Source organism: Oryzias latipes, chromosome 4 (genome assembly GCF_053564925.1).
Source record: "Oryzias latipes strain Hd-rR chromosome 4, Olatipes_Hd-rR_3.1".
Classification (NCBI taxonomy): Eukaryota; Metazoa; Chordata; class Actinopteri; order Beloniformes; family Adrianichthyidae; genus Oryzias; species Oryzias latipes.
Window position 1 is genome coordinate 20284801 of NC_136240.1, and position 17071 is coordinate 20301871.

General features: G+C 38.4%; 1 protein-coding gene across 1 annotated transcript; it reads left to right on the plus strand.

The window, feature by feature from the left end:
* The first annotated feature begins 243 nt into the window (after positions 1-243).
* Positions 244-15218, plus strand: LOC105353948 (uncharacterized). The gene is made up of 2 exons (XM_011474168.4): positions 244-537; positions 12917-15218. The coding sequence occupies exons 1-2, from the start codon at positions 366-368 to the stop codon at positions 14587-14589; spliced, it is 1845 nt and encodes a 614-aa protein (XP_011472470.3). The 5' UTR covers positions 244-365; the 3' UTR covers positions 14590-15218.
* The last annotated feature ends 1853 nt before the right edge of the window (positions 15219-17071 follow it).

The window sequence follows — 17071 nt, forward strand, 5'->3', positions numbered from 1 at the left end:
TAAATGGATTGTCAGTCCTCCTGTTGGTGAAGAATTAAAGACATTTCTATTTCCAGTAATTCCTTAAGGAGGTGTGTTGCAGCTGCACTCACTTGAGTGATAAAGATGCTGTTAAATAAATGGAATGTTTTGAGAGGTATTTGTGTAATAAAACGTATGATAAAAATAACATTCATCGTTTTGTGACGTTGTGACATATTCCTCTCCACTAGGTGGCGGTAAAAAGCTGTAACCTTATTTTCAAGCAGCTATTTGGAGAAGTGGTAGAAGAAGAAAAAGCATCAGTGCTTATTGTCCATTCAAAGCATGTTGTTAGTGCTTTTCGTCACTTCGTCCACGTGACTTTCTGGGCCGCTGCGGTAACAATGTCTTCAGATGAGTTTTCTAAAGAATTTAACGACGCCGTGTTAAGCGATGCTGCTGAAAAAATAATCAAACGCTTTGAAGAAACCAGCGTTCACTACGAGGAAGAGCTCCGTCGACAGAGCAGACTGCTGGAAGTCGTCGGTGATCTACAGACACAACATCCAAGTTTACGTGAGTTCATTTTTGCTTTCATAACGATGGAGTATTACAATCACCATGATAGAAATAAATTAAGATACGAGACGTAATTTAAAAGGGAAAATTAGGTATGTGACTCAAATTTTAAAATTAATTGGACTTTCTCGATCATGTAGGCTAGTTGGTTGTTTTTTTTTATTGAACAATTGCAATTTTATTAGAAAATTTGCTTTTGTGAATGTGGAATTTAGCCATAAATTAAATAATAACATGTTTATGCAAAAGAAAGCATCTCGATATTTGACATCAAAACTATGAAAACCAAATAGTATGTTTTTATAATAAAGTTGTAAATCAGCAAAAATAGAGTTGGAGATAAAGTTTTTCCAAAATTTGTATGTGAATTCACAAGACCAGAATAAATGGGCGCAGGTTTCAGGTTGTTTCTGGCAGAAAGTACAGTTAGTGTTTATGTTAGCTTTAAATTTAGTTAAATAATGTTTTGCTGGATAAAACCTGTGTAGAAGTTTAAAAGAGATTTCTTTGACTTTATTTGTTAAGAAGTATTTTTGTGGTAAAGACCAGACTTTTTTCCATTTAATGTTAGAAGTGAAATTAGCCCAATAAGAGGTAGCCGATGGAACATAAACTAAATTATCTTGGAACAAAGCTCTGATTTTTGAGTTCAACTGTTTAGCGGAAGTGAAGCAGAAACTACCCAGAGGGGATTTGAGCACATCAGGAGGATGAAGAGTCAGAGGATGAGCGCTGTAGAAACCCCTGAATAACATGCAAAGCCCAGACGGGACGGCATCAAACACTACTGCAAATTCTTTGGGAGTTATTGGTATTTTATACTGCATTGTGAAATCTGAGTAGTTATATAATAATCCAGGTTCTTTGAATAATTGATTGAGGAAAATTATACCATTATTAAACCAGTTACTTAAAAACAGAGTTTTCCTTTTATAGACAATATTACAGTTATTCCAAATAGTACAACTCTGTGGAGTAAAGTTTTGTTTGTAGATCAGAGCCCAGGCTAAGAGAACCTGTTGATGAAAATTTGACAGTTTCAAAGGGATTTTTGGAATTCTATAGTTACAGCATAGCAGGAAGTTAAGGCCTCCTACCTTTGAAAATACAAAATGTGGAATAAAGTTCCAGATAGATGTGGGGTTATTGAGATATTTCTTAATCCAGATTACCTTGAGTGTATTGTTAAGGGCAGTGAAATCTATACAATTTAAACCGCCTTTATCAGAGGTATTTAAAATAACTGATTTTCTGATATAGTGGGTTTTATTTTTCCATAGAAAGTTATACAACATTCTATTAATTGCATTGCAGACTGTGTTATTAACCTGTAGAGATTGAGCCGCATAAATTAAACGAGAGATTCCTTCTGCTTTTGTAAGCAGAACTCTGCCCTTCAAAGATAGATCTCTTTGCAGCCATTGGTTTAGGGTTTTTTGGGTTTTATCTATTATTGGAGAGAAATTTGTAGAACATCTGGATTGCATATCTTTGGTAATTTGAATGCCAAGGTATGTTACAGATGTTTTTACAGGAATACCTTGGATAGATGTAAGCAAACAGTTTTTAAATGGCAGAATTTCACATCTATTTAAATTAAGGGTAAGTCCTGAAGCTTTAGAAAAGGACTGGATGATATTAATCGCCACAGCTACTTGTGAAGCGTCTCGGAGAAAGAGAGCAGTGTCATCTGCTAGTTGACTTATGAACATTTCCCTCTCAGCCACAAGTAAACCTTTTAATGGGCTGAGTTTAATATGTAGGTTGAGGAGTTGAACAGAAAGATGAAACAGATAGACTGACAAGGGGCATCCCTGCCTTACCCCACGTTTCAAGAAGAATCTAGGAGAAGTTCCGCTGGCGAGTTTTATAGAACTATTACTATTGACATATAAAGTTTGAACAGCATTGCAGAAGAATTGACCAAAACCAAATTTATTTAAGGCAGCAATAATAAAATTGTGTTCTAAAGAATCAAAGGCTTTATAAAAGTCTAGAAAAAGAATGAGACTGTCATCCTGCACGAGTTCTGAGCAATCAAGTATGTCTAAAATTAATCTAATATTGTTTGAGATATGACAATTCTGCATAAATCCAGACTGATTTTCATCAATAATTGTATCTAAGACAGGCTTTATTCTATTTGCAAGAATCAAAGCCAATATCTTATAATCACAATTCAATAAGGGGATTGGTCGCCAGTTATCTAAGGAAAGAGGATCCTTTCTCGGTTTAGGGATCAAGGTAATCAGTCCTTGAGATAACGTGGGAGGGAGTGCACCCTTGTTAATGGTTTCTTCAAAAACTTTTAATAAAAATGGGGCTAAGTTGTCAGAAAACTGTTTATAGAACTCGGCAGTAAGGCCGTCTGTTCCAGGAGATTTATTTATTTTCAGATATTTTATAGCATCTGTAACCTCATTCAAAGAGATGACATCATCACAACAGACTCTGTCGGCTTCACTCACTGGAGTAATATTATTGACAGTGTTAAGAAAGGTAAGGGCAGATGTTGAACAATAGTTGGAAGAATAAAGTTTACTATAAAAATCAGAACAATATTTTGCTATGGTACTTCTATCATCAGAAATGACCCTATTAATATTTAATTGTGAAATAGAATTGCTATTGGACTGGTGTTTCTCTAGCCTGAAAAAATAGGCAGAGTTCTGCTCTCCTTCTTCAATCCACCTTCTCCTGGATCGGATAAACGCTCCTTCAGCTTTGCGTTTATAAATGTCATCTAACTTGTGTTGTAAGTCTATTAAAGCTGTTTTATCCGTTTCATCTAGGACATCTGTTGGCTTAGATGTAAGAAGAGCAATCTTCTGTATTACATCTGTCTCAACAGCTCTTCTTTTTTTTGTTAAGTCAGAGCTATATTTTCTAAAAAATTTACCAAGTTCGTATTTCAAAAGTTCCCAATTATTACAGAATGAGTGTTCAGCTAGTGCTTTGTTCCAATAAAGTTTAATTAAGCGATGAGTTTCAGAAATCACCTCCAGATGCTCGAGAATGGTACTGTTTAATTTCCAGTATGAAGCTTTAGCTCCAGAGGAGCTCGACAAAGGGACAGTTAAATGAATTGTTTTATGGTCTGAAAGCGGTGTGGCATGAATAACTGTTTTAACATTTTTTAAGTCTTTAGAAGTAAGCCAGAAATCAATGCGTGAGTGTCTGGTCTGTGATTTGTTACACCATGTATAAGCTCTTTGGTTTGGATGCGAGTCTCTCCAAGAATCAATTAAATCTAATTTTTGTGCAAACAACTTTATAGGAGAGTTAGAGTCTGGACTCCTGGGAGGCCATCTATCCATAGAATTATCAAAAACTGAGTTAAAATCCCCTCCAAATATTATAAAAGACTTTGGGTATTTAGACAGCCAGTGCAATAAACGTGTTTCTAGTCTATTGAAGAGAAGATTATTTTCTGTTTGGGAGTTGAAACCGTACACGTTGACTAGAATAAAGACGGAATGGGCTACTTCAAGTATTATAAAAATGTAATGACCATCTTTATCGCTGTCAGATAGCAAAACTTTTCCATTGAATCTGTTTTTGAGAATGCAGACACCAGCAGCTCGCTCTGTACCATGTGACATCCACACATCATTTCCCCACTGTGACCTCCAAAAAGATTTGTCTTGTTCAGTTGAGTGGGACTCTTGCATAAAACAAAGATCTGAATTAAACTGCTTACAAAACAAAAAAATGGCTTTACGTTTAACATTGTTTCTTAAACCTCTCGCATTTAAAGAAATAATGGATAAAGACATGAAGTTGAAATAGAAAAAAAGAACAAAAACAAAAGATATTTAGACCAAAGAAGAAGAAAAAAGAAGTTGAGTTAAGGATTTTTGGTCGCTTAGGAACAGAAAGAGGATAAGAACCTGCAAACCATTACAAAAAAAGCTGTGAACTAAGACGCTAACAATAACTATTTCCTTATGAAATAACGCCAAAGTGATGGGCGTTATTAGTCCCATCTTACTCATAAGAGTAAATGTTTGAAGAAAAAAATAAATAAAAATAAAACCCACAATGCTGCTACTTGATTCACATTTAAGTATAATGTAATACTTAAAATAACATAATGTTAAATCAAAAACAAAATTAAAGCAAGATAATAAAAATTAAAATAAAAAGTAGCAGCTTGAATGCAATAACTTATGAGCTCAAATAAAATCAAATTTTAAGCAACAGTATCATCTTTTACAAATGTGGAAAATAGCAAAAAACGTTCAAATCCAGATTTCACATCTGCAGCCTTCGTTAAGGCGGCAGGATTTCTTTACCATTCACAAAGGCATGTCCTCCAACAAAGAAGGCCAGCTTGTTCTCCCTCCTGGCTTTCTCCACGGCCGGCCACAGTTTGTTTCTCCGTTCGCGGTCCTCACCAGACAGATCCTCCGACATCCTCAGGTTGTGTTCTTTCAGGAAGGCGGACTTCTTTGCGGTGCGCCAGACAGCATCGCGGTGAATCCTCGCAGTAAACTGGATGATGATCCCTCTCGGTTGGTTGTTGTTCGGTCTCTTCGGGCCGAGTCTGTGTACTGTATCCACAACATCGGGGAGTTTGTCTTTCGCCTCCGGTCGAACAGACTGGCAGATCTGGATCACTTCTTGCCGCACGTTCTGATTTTCTTTCTCAGCCAAACCGCGAAGTTTCAGATTCCAGCGGCGGGAGTAGCTTTCGAGCTGGGAGATCCTTTTTTCCTGTGTTTCCACGATTGTTTTATATTTCTCCAGTTGTGGCTCAGCGTGGACCACTCTGTTCTTCATGTCACTAATTTCAGTACAAACGACATCAACGGAGCCTTTTACAGCTGAGATTTGCATGGAGTTCTCCTGCACAGCTTTATTCCTCTCAGAGATCTCTCTGGAGTTGCCGCTAATTAACTTTTCCAGAGTGTCTGACCTCGACTTTATCAATTGTGTAAGTTAGTAAGTTTCTGTGACTTTTCTCAGCTTACCAGCTGGGGAAGCAGTGGGTGTGCAGGGAAGAGCAGGAAAGTCTTCTTCTTCCATTAGGAATGGTTCCGAAACTGTAGTTTAGTTGAACATGTAGTCATGCATTGAGTCAATTAATTTGACTTTAGCATCAGTAGTCTTACTCGACGCAGACGGCTTTGCAGGATGGCTAACGTTAGCAGGTTTGCTAACAGAGCCAACACTCGCTAGCGATTTCTTGAGTTCCGTCTTTCTCTTCTCTGCTTTGCTCATATTGCTTTGAGAACTATGCAAAAAGTATAAAGACATTGGAAAGAAGTAAAAAAAAATCAAGAAAGGGTCTTTGCTCACCGTGTATTATTACAAAAAACAGTTAGGTTTGCAGAGCTTAGCCAAACGCGACTGTTCAGAGCGCCATCTTGGTCACCCCCAGGCTAGTTGGTTGTGAGCCGCTGTGGGTACCGGATGTTCTCGGGTTGCCGGATGTTCTCGGGGTCCTTCGGGGTCCTTCGACCAATGATGACGTCACACTATTTGATTGGCTGCAAGTTGCCACGACCAATGAGTTAACGTTGCTAAGTTTTTTTTAAAACTTTATTGACAATTGCGGTATCATACATTAATAAGTACACTAACATTAACAACGAACAATAACAATGTACCGGTAATCAATATTGCCTCGAAGATCAGTCACCATTGCCAAACATAACATATTAACATAAAAAATAAAGAATAGTGGGGAAAAAAGAAACAATGAACATAACACATAAATAAATAAAAACATAAGTAAAATAAAATAAAGGAACATAGAAAAAATCTAAAAAGTCTAATACTAGTTAGGGGTACTCGTGAAGTTTGTATTTCTAAACAAAACTAAGAAATTTCAAGCCATTCTTCTTTTTCATATAATGAAGTGATTGAAAGTAAAAACAGAGCTCTTTATTAAATGTTATAAAAAGTAGTTTGGTCTTCAAAATTTTATTTTTGTGTATATAAAACTTTCCTTGCAATATCAGGATATTAAGAACTGTATTTTCTGGTCTATATGATACCACACCGGATAGAACATTTTTTGAGTGTAAATGAAATGGCATTGCAATTTTGGAAGAATACCAGAAGCAGAACTCATCCCAGAAATTTTTAATAATTCCACAGTTAAAGAATTTGCATTGCAGTTGTAACTTGACCTCACCAAGATGGCGGTGCTCTCCTCCCATAAGGAACCACGTGATGTCTCCTCTAGTGATATAACTCATTGGAAGGACCCCCGAAGGACCCCGAGAACATCCGGCAACCCGAGAACATCCGGTACCCAAACCGCCAGCTACATCCTCTGACTAAGCTTTTCAGAGCAGTTATTATAAAAACTCTATTTGATGTCAAATCCAAATGATTCATACTACTAAAATGATTTTTGAAACAAAAACAATCCCTTTCGTGTGTGGGTGTGGTGGTGGGTGGTGAATTTCAAATGAACAACATTTATTTATTTTACGGTGGCCCACAAACACTTTAGATCTCGCAACAACAACACACTCATAACAACACACAAAAAATTAACTCACAACACGAAACAATAACTCACAACACTTTAATTCAAAGCGGAAGTATATGCAACGGAAGTGCTAGTTTTATTCAGAAATTTCCACTGGCCTTAAAAATCAGTAATCACTTCTCCATACATGGTTAATAAAAAAAAAAAGATTCTTCTGCAGCTTGTCTCCCGCTTTGTCTGAGAGTCGTCTGGGGGACAGCTGCTTCTGTGTCTTTCTGTGTCTATGTGACCCACTTTAAAGCCTTACTGTCCCGCAAAAACCTGAGGGGGGAAAATAAAAACAAAAATAAAATTAGGCTACCCTTTTTATTTTTATCCTATGAAAATAAGAAAATTATCAGTTCTTTAAAGTTTGAAAGATATTCACAGATTCAGACTTCCAGCCTCAAAAATTCTTCTGATTAATGGTTAAATGAGACAGCAAGCATCTCAGTCATGTTGTATTAACACAGAGAGTGAACTAAAAATCTATTTCTAAAGAAAAAAAGTTTTTTCTGCCTTTGAGAAGTGTTCTCTTCCAAACGGCTGCCAAGGGACCGTCACCAAAGTGCATTCTGAGCAAAGACCATTCTGTAAAAATCAATAATCTCTCAAAAACAAATAAATGTTAGAAAAAATTAATACAATAAATAAAGATGGACTTTCTCCCAAAATATTGATTGTAGCATGGAAATGCCGATGAGTCTTCTTCAGTACCAGGTCATGTAAATGTACACATTTATTCATTTTTGAGAGATTATTCATTTTTCAGAATGGTCTTTGCTTAGAGTTTGCACTTTGTTGACGGTCCCTTGGCAGCGGTTTGCTGCATCAATATGATTGAGATACTTGCTGTCACATTTGAAAGTTTATCAGAAGAGTAATTGAGGCCGGAAGTCCGAATCTTTAAATATCTTTCCGACTTTAGCAGACTGATTTTTTTCTTTCTTATTTTCATAGTGATAATAATAAAAAGGTTCCCTAATTTTATTATTATTATTATTATTTTCCCCTCTCCGGTTATTTAGGGACTTTGAGCCTTTAAAGTGGGTCACATAGACACAGAAACACCCAAAACCGTCTGTCATTCAGACAAAGCGGGAGAGAAGTGTGAGAATCTCTGGACGGATCTTGTGAACCCTTGCCCAGTGGAAATTTCAGAATAAAAGCACTTCCATTGCATGTATACTTCTGTTTTGAGTTTAAGTGTTGTGTTGTAAGTTATTGTGTTGTGAGTTATTATTTCGTGTTATTTTTTTTAGTGTCATGATGAATTGTAGTGTGTTATTTTGTGTGGTGTTGCGAAACCAAAAGTGTTGTGTTGCCTTTCTGGGCCACAGTATTTTTTCTTTCTTAAAAACACACTAAAAAATCTGGCAAACAGAAAAGGAATGAAAATAAATGCAAATGAAGAAAACTATTTTTCATAATCTAAATAAAAGGCAGAAATCAACAGATTATTTTCCTAAAAAGGCCTACATCATGCTCTTTTTTAGCCTTTCAGAGTAATTTTTATCCACATATATGATAATATATTACTTTTGGCACACTATGGAATGATTTTTATAATGAGATATTGGTTATTTTCGCTGCACAGTTTCCCTACCCGAGGGGTCGGCAACCGGCGGCTTCAGAGCCGCATGCAGCTCTTTCATTCTTGTGCTGGGGTTCTCTGTGTTTTTGTAAAATAACTATCATGTTCTAAGATTGTCATGGTGCCTTTAACACGTCAGGTAGTGCGAGCGAACAGAAGGAAGAGACCAGCGTGAACGCGCGGAGGGGGGGTGTCTGCAGCTGTGAATGCCCACCAGAGTCTGTTAATGGGATGGAAAGTTCTTCTAAAAAGACAGTTAGTGGTGATCTCTCTAAGGGCCCCAAAAAAAGCCCCCCCCCCCCCCCCCCCCCACACACACACACACACAGACTAAAACCACCAATTTCCGTGTAAAATTACTTAAATTTGCATCAGGACGCTACTATCCTGTCAGCTTGCTGCAACGATGTCATTATGTTCCACTATCTGTGTAGAACACGTTGGAGGGGGTGTTGCACGTGGGGGAAAACAATGAACAGGTAGAGAGGCGGGGGCGGGGCTTAGACTCACCGCTTATGATTCCAGACCCCGCAACAAACTAACAGCTGCTTCCTAATAAAAAATAGTTGTCATCTTTAAAATTCATATAAATTATTGGGTTTACTGGATCTAAAGAAAATAAATAAATAGACAGGAGTCTGCATCAAAGTGAATGTGTTTCCATCATGTCACTTATCTTAACTCTGAGTGTTTGACAGAAGGAAGCCTATTCAAGGTTGTGGAAAATGGACAAAAGATCAAAGGAAACATCATGCTCATAAAGAAAAAAAAATAATTAAATAAATATCCAGACACTATTTTGAATCAATACAAGTATTGCCAAATTAACTATCAGGATATATCGTCAAAAACATTTTTCTAACACACCTAGTGTTGCGGCTCCCTGTGCTTTCATCTCAGTGGGAAACTGATCCAAATGGTTCTTTGAGAGGTAAAGGTTGCCGATCCCTGCCCTACCCAAAAGTAAGACGACTCGATCTCTTAGGCACAGCCTTTCGCTCCTTGCTGGTGTCCCCCATTTCATGACGTCAACCTAGAGCCAACCTCAGCCTTTGAGTTTCACCCACAAAAACAAACAACATCCCAACTTTTGCAATGATGGATGTGCATATTGTGAATTCGTACAAAAGTGTTTAGCCGATAACAGCTAGCTCTGCATAGAAAGTTGGTGTGTGTGGGTGTTAGCCTGGGGGGCAGAGCTGGCAGTGCATACTCTTGCTGGAAGGGGCTGTTCCTCAATTTCATTTGTATGAATGTGAGAACCCGCTCGTTTTTGTGGATTGGGAGGGGCTGGTGCTCAGAGTGCAAGTTTTTTGTGAGATACTCAGAAATTCGTTAATGGATAGAAATACCACTTTGGGGTTGTTCTTGTGAAAAATTAACATAATTTACTTAATTTCCTGAGGAAAATAAGAGGGGGCGGCAGCATAGCTGCCAGCAACAGAGAGACTGAACAAACTGATCGTCTGGCTCTGTAATCGGGTGCAAAATCTCTCCATAGATTTTCAATTGGACTGAGGTCCAGAGACTGGCTGGGCCACTATGGTTCCTCTTGAGTCACTCCTTTGTTGCCTTAGATCAGGGGTCGGGAACCTTTTTGGCCGAGAGAGCCATAGACGACACATATTTTTAAATGTAATTTTGTGAGAGCCATACAATATGTTAAAACTAAAAATACAAGTGAATGTGTGCATTTTATGTCATTTCAACACTTTTAAAGTACAATAAGTCTGTGGATTCTTTTTTAATAACATTGTTATTGTAGCGGACTGAGTTGGACTGGGTGGCTGTTGGGTCACGTTCTAAGTTCCGGGGTTCATTGAAAGCATCAAGCAGAGATGCTGGTTGGCCCTCAGTTCTGTCGCTCAGCCTGTTGTTGGGGAGTTTGGACCAATGGGGTTCAGCTACGGGCCGAATAAGGGAAATAGGAGGGCTTGTGTGGGAGCGAGGGAATAAAAAATTTGGGAGAGCGCTCTCGGCGGGAGAGATTCCGGAGTTGCATAATAAGGTATACGCCGTTGGTTACAGCCTGCAGTAAGCAGAATAAAGAACCTTAAAAGAGGTAAAGTCTCCGTGCCTCAGTGTGGAAATGAGACACTACATTATGCTATTGCTAATAAATGATGAGGGTTTCTTACCATTAATGCGACTTCTGGTGCTGCGTGGTGGTTTTGCTGATGGTCGTGTCTGGTTGATACGTGGTGAGTTTAAACTTCATGCAGGCGTTGAGACTTCCATCCGTTAAACGTGATCGTAGGTTGGTATTAATGTTCTTTAGATGTGAGAAAGACTGCTCACATGCAAACGTGGAGCCAAACATTATCAGTACAGCAATACTCACACGTTGCAGTGTGTGGGACGTGACAGGCAGCGTGTTCTAATCAGAGCACCGCCTCACCTTGCGGCCTGCGCCCACTACCCCTCCCCTTTTTTATTCTCAAAGACGGGAGTGCGCATCTGCCGGGACGGCTTTTCACAGGTTTCAGGCTGTTACAAACTGGCATCGCATCGCGCCTGAGAGGGACTGGTCTAATGAAACTTTTTTTTAAAAATAATAATTAAAGATTTGTCTGCGAGCCAGATGTGGCCATCAAAAGAGACAGATATGGCTCATGAGCCATAGGTTCCCGACCCCTGCTTTAGATGCTTTGGGTCATTGTCATGTTAAAAGACCCAGCCACGGCCCATTTTCAGCTTCCTAGCAGGGGGAAGGAGGTTGTCTCTCAGGAATGCACATTACATGGCTCCATCCATCTTCCCACTGATGCGGTGTTGTAGCCCTGTGCCCTTGACAGAGAAACCCCCACAAAACAGAATGTTTGCACCTCCATGTTTGACGGTGAGCACAGTGTTCCTGGGATCATAGGCAGCATTTTTCTTCCTCCACACATGAAGAGTAGAGTTTAGGCCAAATAGTTAGATTTTGGACTCATCTGACCACAGAACCTTCTCCCAATCATTTTGTGCATCTTTGAGGTGATCATTGGCATATTTTAGGCGCATCCACATGTGCCTTCTTAAGCAGGGGTACCTTTTAGGCACTGCAGGATTTTAATCCATTGCGGCGCAAAGTGTAGGCCAATTGTTTTCATTGTGACTTTGGTCAATCTGTCTGATTCTTTGAACAGGTGATTAGTTAGAACAGGTGTCTTCAATTCAGGTAACAAGTTGATTGGGAGTGTCTAACTGTTCTGTGAAAGCCAGAACTCCTAATGCTCACTAGGGGATCAAATACTTATTTCTCTCAATGAAATATAAATAAATAAATAAATACAAAATGTTAAAGCTATATGCTGGATTTTTGTTCTGATATTCTGTCTCTCTATGTTAGAATACGTTTAACATTAAAAGTATAAAATGATCATATCTTTGTTAGTGGGCAAATCAACTAAATCAGCAAGGGATCAAATACTTCATGATTAATTTCAGAACGAGGCACGGTCAGTGATCCACTGAGCTTGAATCATAGGCTACTTGTTGATACTAATCAGCTCGAAACTAGGCGAATTGTTCAAGTGATCTGGAAAAGGTTACCAAATCCTACATTCAGCTCAGACACAGAGAGCTATGAGACCAGGCTTGCAGGTTTCTCAGGAAGGAAGGGGGTGCACAGCTCCCATTGACTGTTTAAGTCAGGGGTCGGCAAGCCTAAATGTTCCAAGAGACATATTGGACTAAAAAAACAAATCCGTCTGAGGCCGAGGCTGCAAAAAGCTGAAACCCTTACAAGAAGCCAGTATAGGCTGTACATCCATATTAGCCTACTATCAAAATGTCTTGATAAGACAAATACATAATGGGCATTCGTGATTAAATGTTTATTTTCCCTGCAGGGCATCCCAGAGAGGACACACCACGTGACCAAAATAGTCCCACTTTAGAGCCCTGTTTTCTTTTTACTTGTCATTGTCATTTTTGTTTCTCTTGTGCGTAGAATGAAGTTATAACAAGGTTTTACCTTCAGAGAGCATAACGATACAAAAAGACCATACAGCCCTAAGAGAATGAGAAGAGAAATTTAGCAAGTAGTAAAATGAGAAAAACCCCTGTAAATAGCATGCTGTCAATTAAACTGCTATGGTAATCCCGGGAGAGTTACCTGAAGACTCACATCTCTAATGGGTTTTGAACTTAAAATGATAAAACAATGTTATCAAAAAGTCCCTTAGATAAATATGAACCCATTGATCCATAGTTCTTTTTTAACCAAGTTGTGATGTTGCTAATGTTTAAAGCAGTCAAAATGACCACCTTGGGTGTTCTTGTGTTGATTTGTTTTTGTGTGTTTGTCTCTGTAGTTCTACCCCAATATTATCTGAGGAACTTTCTGGTGAAAGAGGAGGATGCAGAACCTCCACAGATAAAAGAGCAACAGGAGGAGGATGAGGAGCAACTTCATCTGAAGCAGGAAAAGGATACCTTGATGGTGACTCCTACTTCTGAGGACAATGAGCACAATGAGGCCGATTTTCACTCTCAGCAGCTGCTCACTTGGAGCTTTGATGCAACTACAGATGGAGAGACAAACCCACTGAAAAGAGATGGGAGGAGCAAAAGTACTGTCAGAAATGTGGACAGCTGTCACAGATCAGATCAGTCTGACACTGAGTCAGAGAAAATGTTAGAAAAACATGCTGTTGAAAACAATTTAAAGGAAATAAATCTGGAAGAAAATACAAGAATCATAACAGTAGAGAAACATTGTTGTAAAGAGTGTAGAAAATGTTTTACAAATGCCAAAAGTTTAAGGCATCACATGAAGATCCACACAGGAGAAAAGCCTTTTTCCTGTGAAGAATGTGGAAGAAGTTTTACTGTGAAAAGCACCCTCACTAAGCACAAACGAGTCCACACAGGAGAAAAGCCCTTTTCCTGTGTAGAATGTGGAAGAAGTTTTACTGATAAAAGCAGCCTCACTAAGCACAAACGAGTCCACACAGGGGAAAAGCCCCTTTCCTGTGAAGAATGTGGTAAAAGTTTTACGGAGAAAAGCAGCCTCACTAAGCACAAACGAGTCCACACAGGAGAAAAGCCTTTTTCCTGTGAAGAATGTGGTAAAAGTTTTACTGATAAAAGCAGCCTCACTAAGCACAAACGAGTCCACACAGGAGACAAGCCCTTTTCCTGTGTAGAATGTGGAAGAAATTTTACTGATAAAAGCAGCCTCACTAAGCACAAACGAGTCCACACAGGAGAAAAGCCTTTTTCCTGTGAAGAATGTGGTAAAAGTTTTATGGAGAAAAGCAAACTCACTAAGCACAAACGAGTCCACACAGGAGAAAAGCCTTTTTCCTGTGAAGAATGTGGTAAAAGTTTTATGGAGAAAAGCAAACTCACTAAGCACAAACGAGTCCACACAGGAGAAAAGCCTTTTTCCTGTGAAGAATGTGGTAAAAGTTTTATGGAGAAAAGCAAACTCACTAAGCACAAACGAGTCCACACAGGAGAAAAGCCCTTTTCCTGTGAAGAATGTGGTAAAAGTTTTACTCAGAAAAGCAACCTCACTAAGCACAAACGAGTCCACACAGGAGAAAAGCCTTTTTCCTGTGAAGAATGTGGTAAAAGTTTTATGGAGAAAAGCAAACTCACTAAGCACAAACGAGTCCACACAGGAGAAAAGCCCTTTTCCTGTGAAGAATGTGGTAAAAGTTTTACTCAGAAAAGCAACCTCACTAAGCACAAACGAGTCCACACAGGAGAAAAGCCTTTTTCCTGTGAAAAATGTGGTAAAAGTTTCCCTCTGAGACAAACCTTAGATGTTCACATCAGAATACATACAGGAGAAAAGCCTTTTCTTTGTGCAGAATGTGGTAAAAGTTTTACTGAGAAAAGCAACCTCACTCAGCACAAACGAGTCCACACAGGAGAAAAGCCTTTTTCCTGTGAAGAATGTGGTAAAAGTTTTACTCGCAGACAATCCTTTGAGGTTCACATGAGAATCCACACGGGAGAAAAGCCTTTTTTTTTGTAAAGAAATTGGTCTACGTTTTACTGAGAGAAGTAACTTCACTCAGCACAAACGAGTCCACATGTGAAATACCTTTTTCCTGTAAAGAATGTGGGAGCAGCAGACCCTGTAATTTTGGGGCACGAGTCACATTTTTTTTGCATGGTTAATACTTGGTTGATATCAGTTTCCTGACACTCTTTTTAATTTACTTTTTAATTTTCTTTTTTTTAAAGTGAGCATTTTTTTTCTTGTAGTACTATTCTTCCTTTGAAGAATATTTAGTCTAATTGGGGTTAAAATTCTTTATTTGAAACAATGGATTTAAATTGAAAGTAAGTTGTAGTTTGATGGTCAATAGTGAGAAATTAAACAAGATGAAAGTTAAATATATTAATTTAAGAAAATGTTTCTTAGCAGTTGCAGCTATTCCTTGTTGTTTTTCTTTTATTGTCTTTTTTTTAAGTTTCTGTTATGATTGGATTTTCTTTTTACCCATAATTCAAAGTAATGTGCAATTCTCAATTGACAGTTCAATTTGCAATTCAATCTTGTCATTTTAAAATGCCTTTTGCAATTAGTAATTCAATATAGGAAATAACAATTCAATGTTATGCTTTAAATAAAATATTAAATAAAAAGAAAATCAATTGAATTTGAAATTGTCATGTGTTTTTGATACCATAATTCCCATTGCAAAGGAAGTTTGTGAATTCCTCTCCAACTGTGGTGTTAAATCTAAGACCTCGACCGCCGGCTGTCTGCTGGTTTTCCAAAAATTTTGTCTCATCTGCTGTTGTTTACCTGGATCAGGTGTGTTTGGCCAATAAGGAGCTTCAATGGCAGGTTGATTGGATAACATGTAGGACACCGGCTCTTGAGGCCTGGATTCTGTCCAACTCAATGCAAATTTTTAATCAGCCCACAAATGGCAACAACTCAAAGCATTTACCGGTAATCATATTGACATGGTAAAGATGATATGCTGCAGTTAAAACTGACCATCAGAATAGGAAAGAAAGATGATTCAAGTGACTTGGTTTTTGGTGTCAGACGGGCTGCTCTGAGTTTTTCAGAAATTGCTGATCTGCTGAGATTTTCTCTGACAACCATCTCAAGGGTTCACAGAGTAATGGTCTGAAAAAGAGAAAATATCCAGTGAGCAACAGTTCTGTGGGCGGACATGCAATGTTGAAGCCAGATGTAATAGGAAAATGGTCAGACTGGTTCTAGCTAACAGAAAGGCAACAGTAACTCGAATAACCACTGGTTACAACTGAGGTCTGCAGCAGAACTTCTCTTTTTTTTGATCAATTTTTATTTAAGTAACAGAGAAAAAAATCTCAAACAAAAATATACTGGAAAAACAGATCTGACAAACACAGAAAGCAACCAATACTAACACACAAAAACGGGAGGTAAAAATAAATAGGAAAAGTGTGTGGGTGTGTGTGATGTAAGGACAACGAGAGAGAATTCCATCCACAAACTTGAACTTACCATCATACATTCTGCCAACTATACATATTTAGGGCTACATTATTATTTATTTATTCGTTTATTTAACGGGGACAGTGCGCCAGAATTAGCCGAAAGGCTATTTTCCAGCTGAAGTCCCCGGACAGGTGTTAAAATCGTCAACCTAAAAGTGCGGAGCATGAATTAAATAAATTAATAGAAAATATACATGTACAATAAACAATCAATTAAAATACATAAAACATGCACACAGTGAGAAACACAAAAAACAAATACAAAAGACACAAAGGTGACAGATCAGACAAGGAGGGGCAGGCATTAAAATAGTTCAATGTAGACATGTTTGTTGTGATATGAACCAGTTTTTAACTGCTTTTTAAACAGTGTAGGTGGTGAGGTCTCTAACCCTTGTGCTATCCTAGGCACTTTAACATTGGGAGTTGGGTCATCTAGACCCACTAGACAGTGCTCTGAACCTTTTTTCTTCAAAGATTTGTGAACCTCACTGGTGTCCATGGATTACATGAAATCTTTCCACCTTTATCCACCTTTGTCATGGTAGGGAGAACATGTCAATGCAAGGGTGGGGTTATCTAAGATGGCACAAGGGTTAATAATGTGAGGAACTGAGTTCCACTCTTGTGCTGCTGTTACGGAGAAGGCGCTCTGGCTGAAGGCACTTTTCCGCAAAGGAACTATACAGTCTTGACGAACCGACCCTCTTGTCACTCTTTGGGAGTATGATCTTATTTTAACAAACTGACTTAGGAGGGGATGACAGTCCATTGATGATTTTATAAAGCAGGCATAGTTCTGTATACTTAATGTTCACCCAACTTAACAGTTTGTGTTTTTGTAAAATGTCACAGTGATGATGTCTTAATGGTTTTTTATCCAGTATTTTAATTGTTTGTTTATAAAGTGAATCCAGAGGTTTTAATGTTTTTTTTTGACTGCGACCAGGTAGTGAGGCAGTACGTCATGTGGGATAAGATCATTGCAATCATGAACAGTGTAGCAGCTTGCA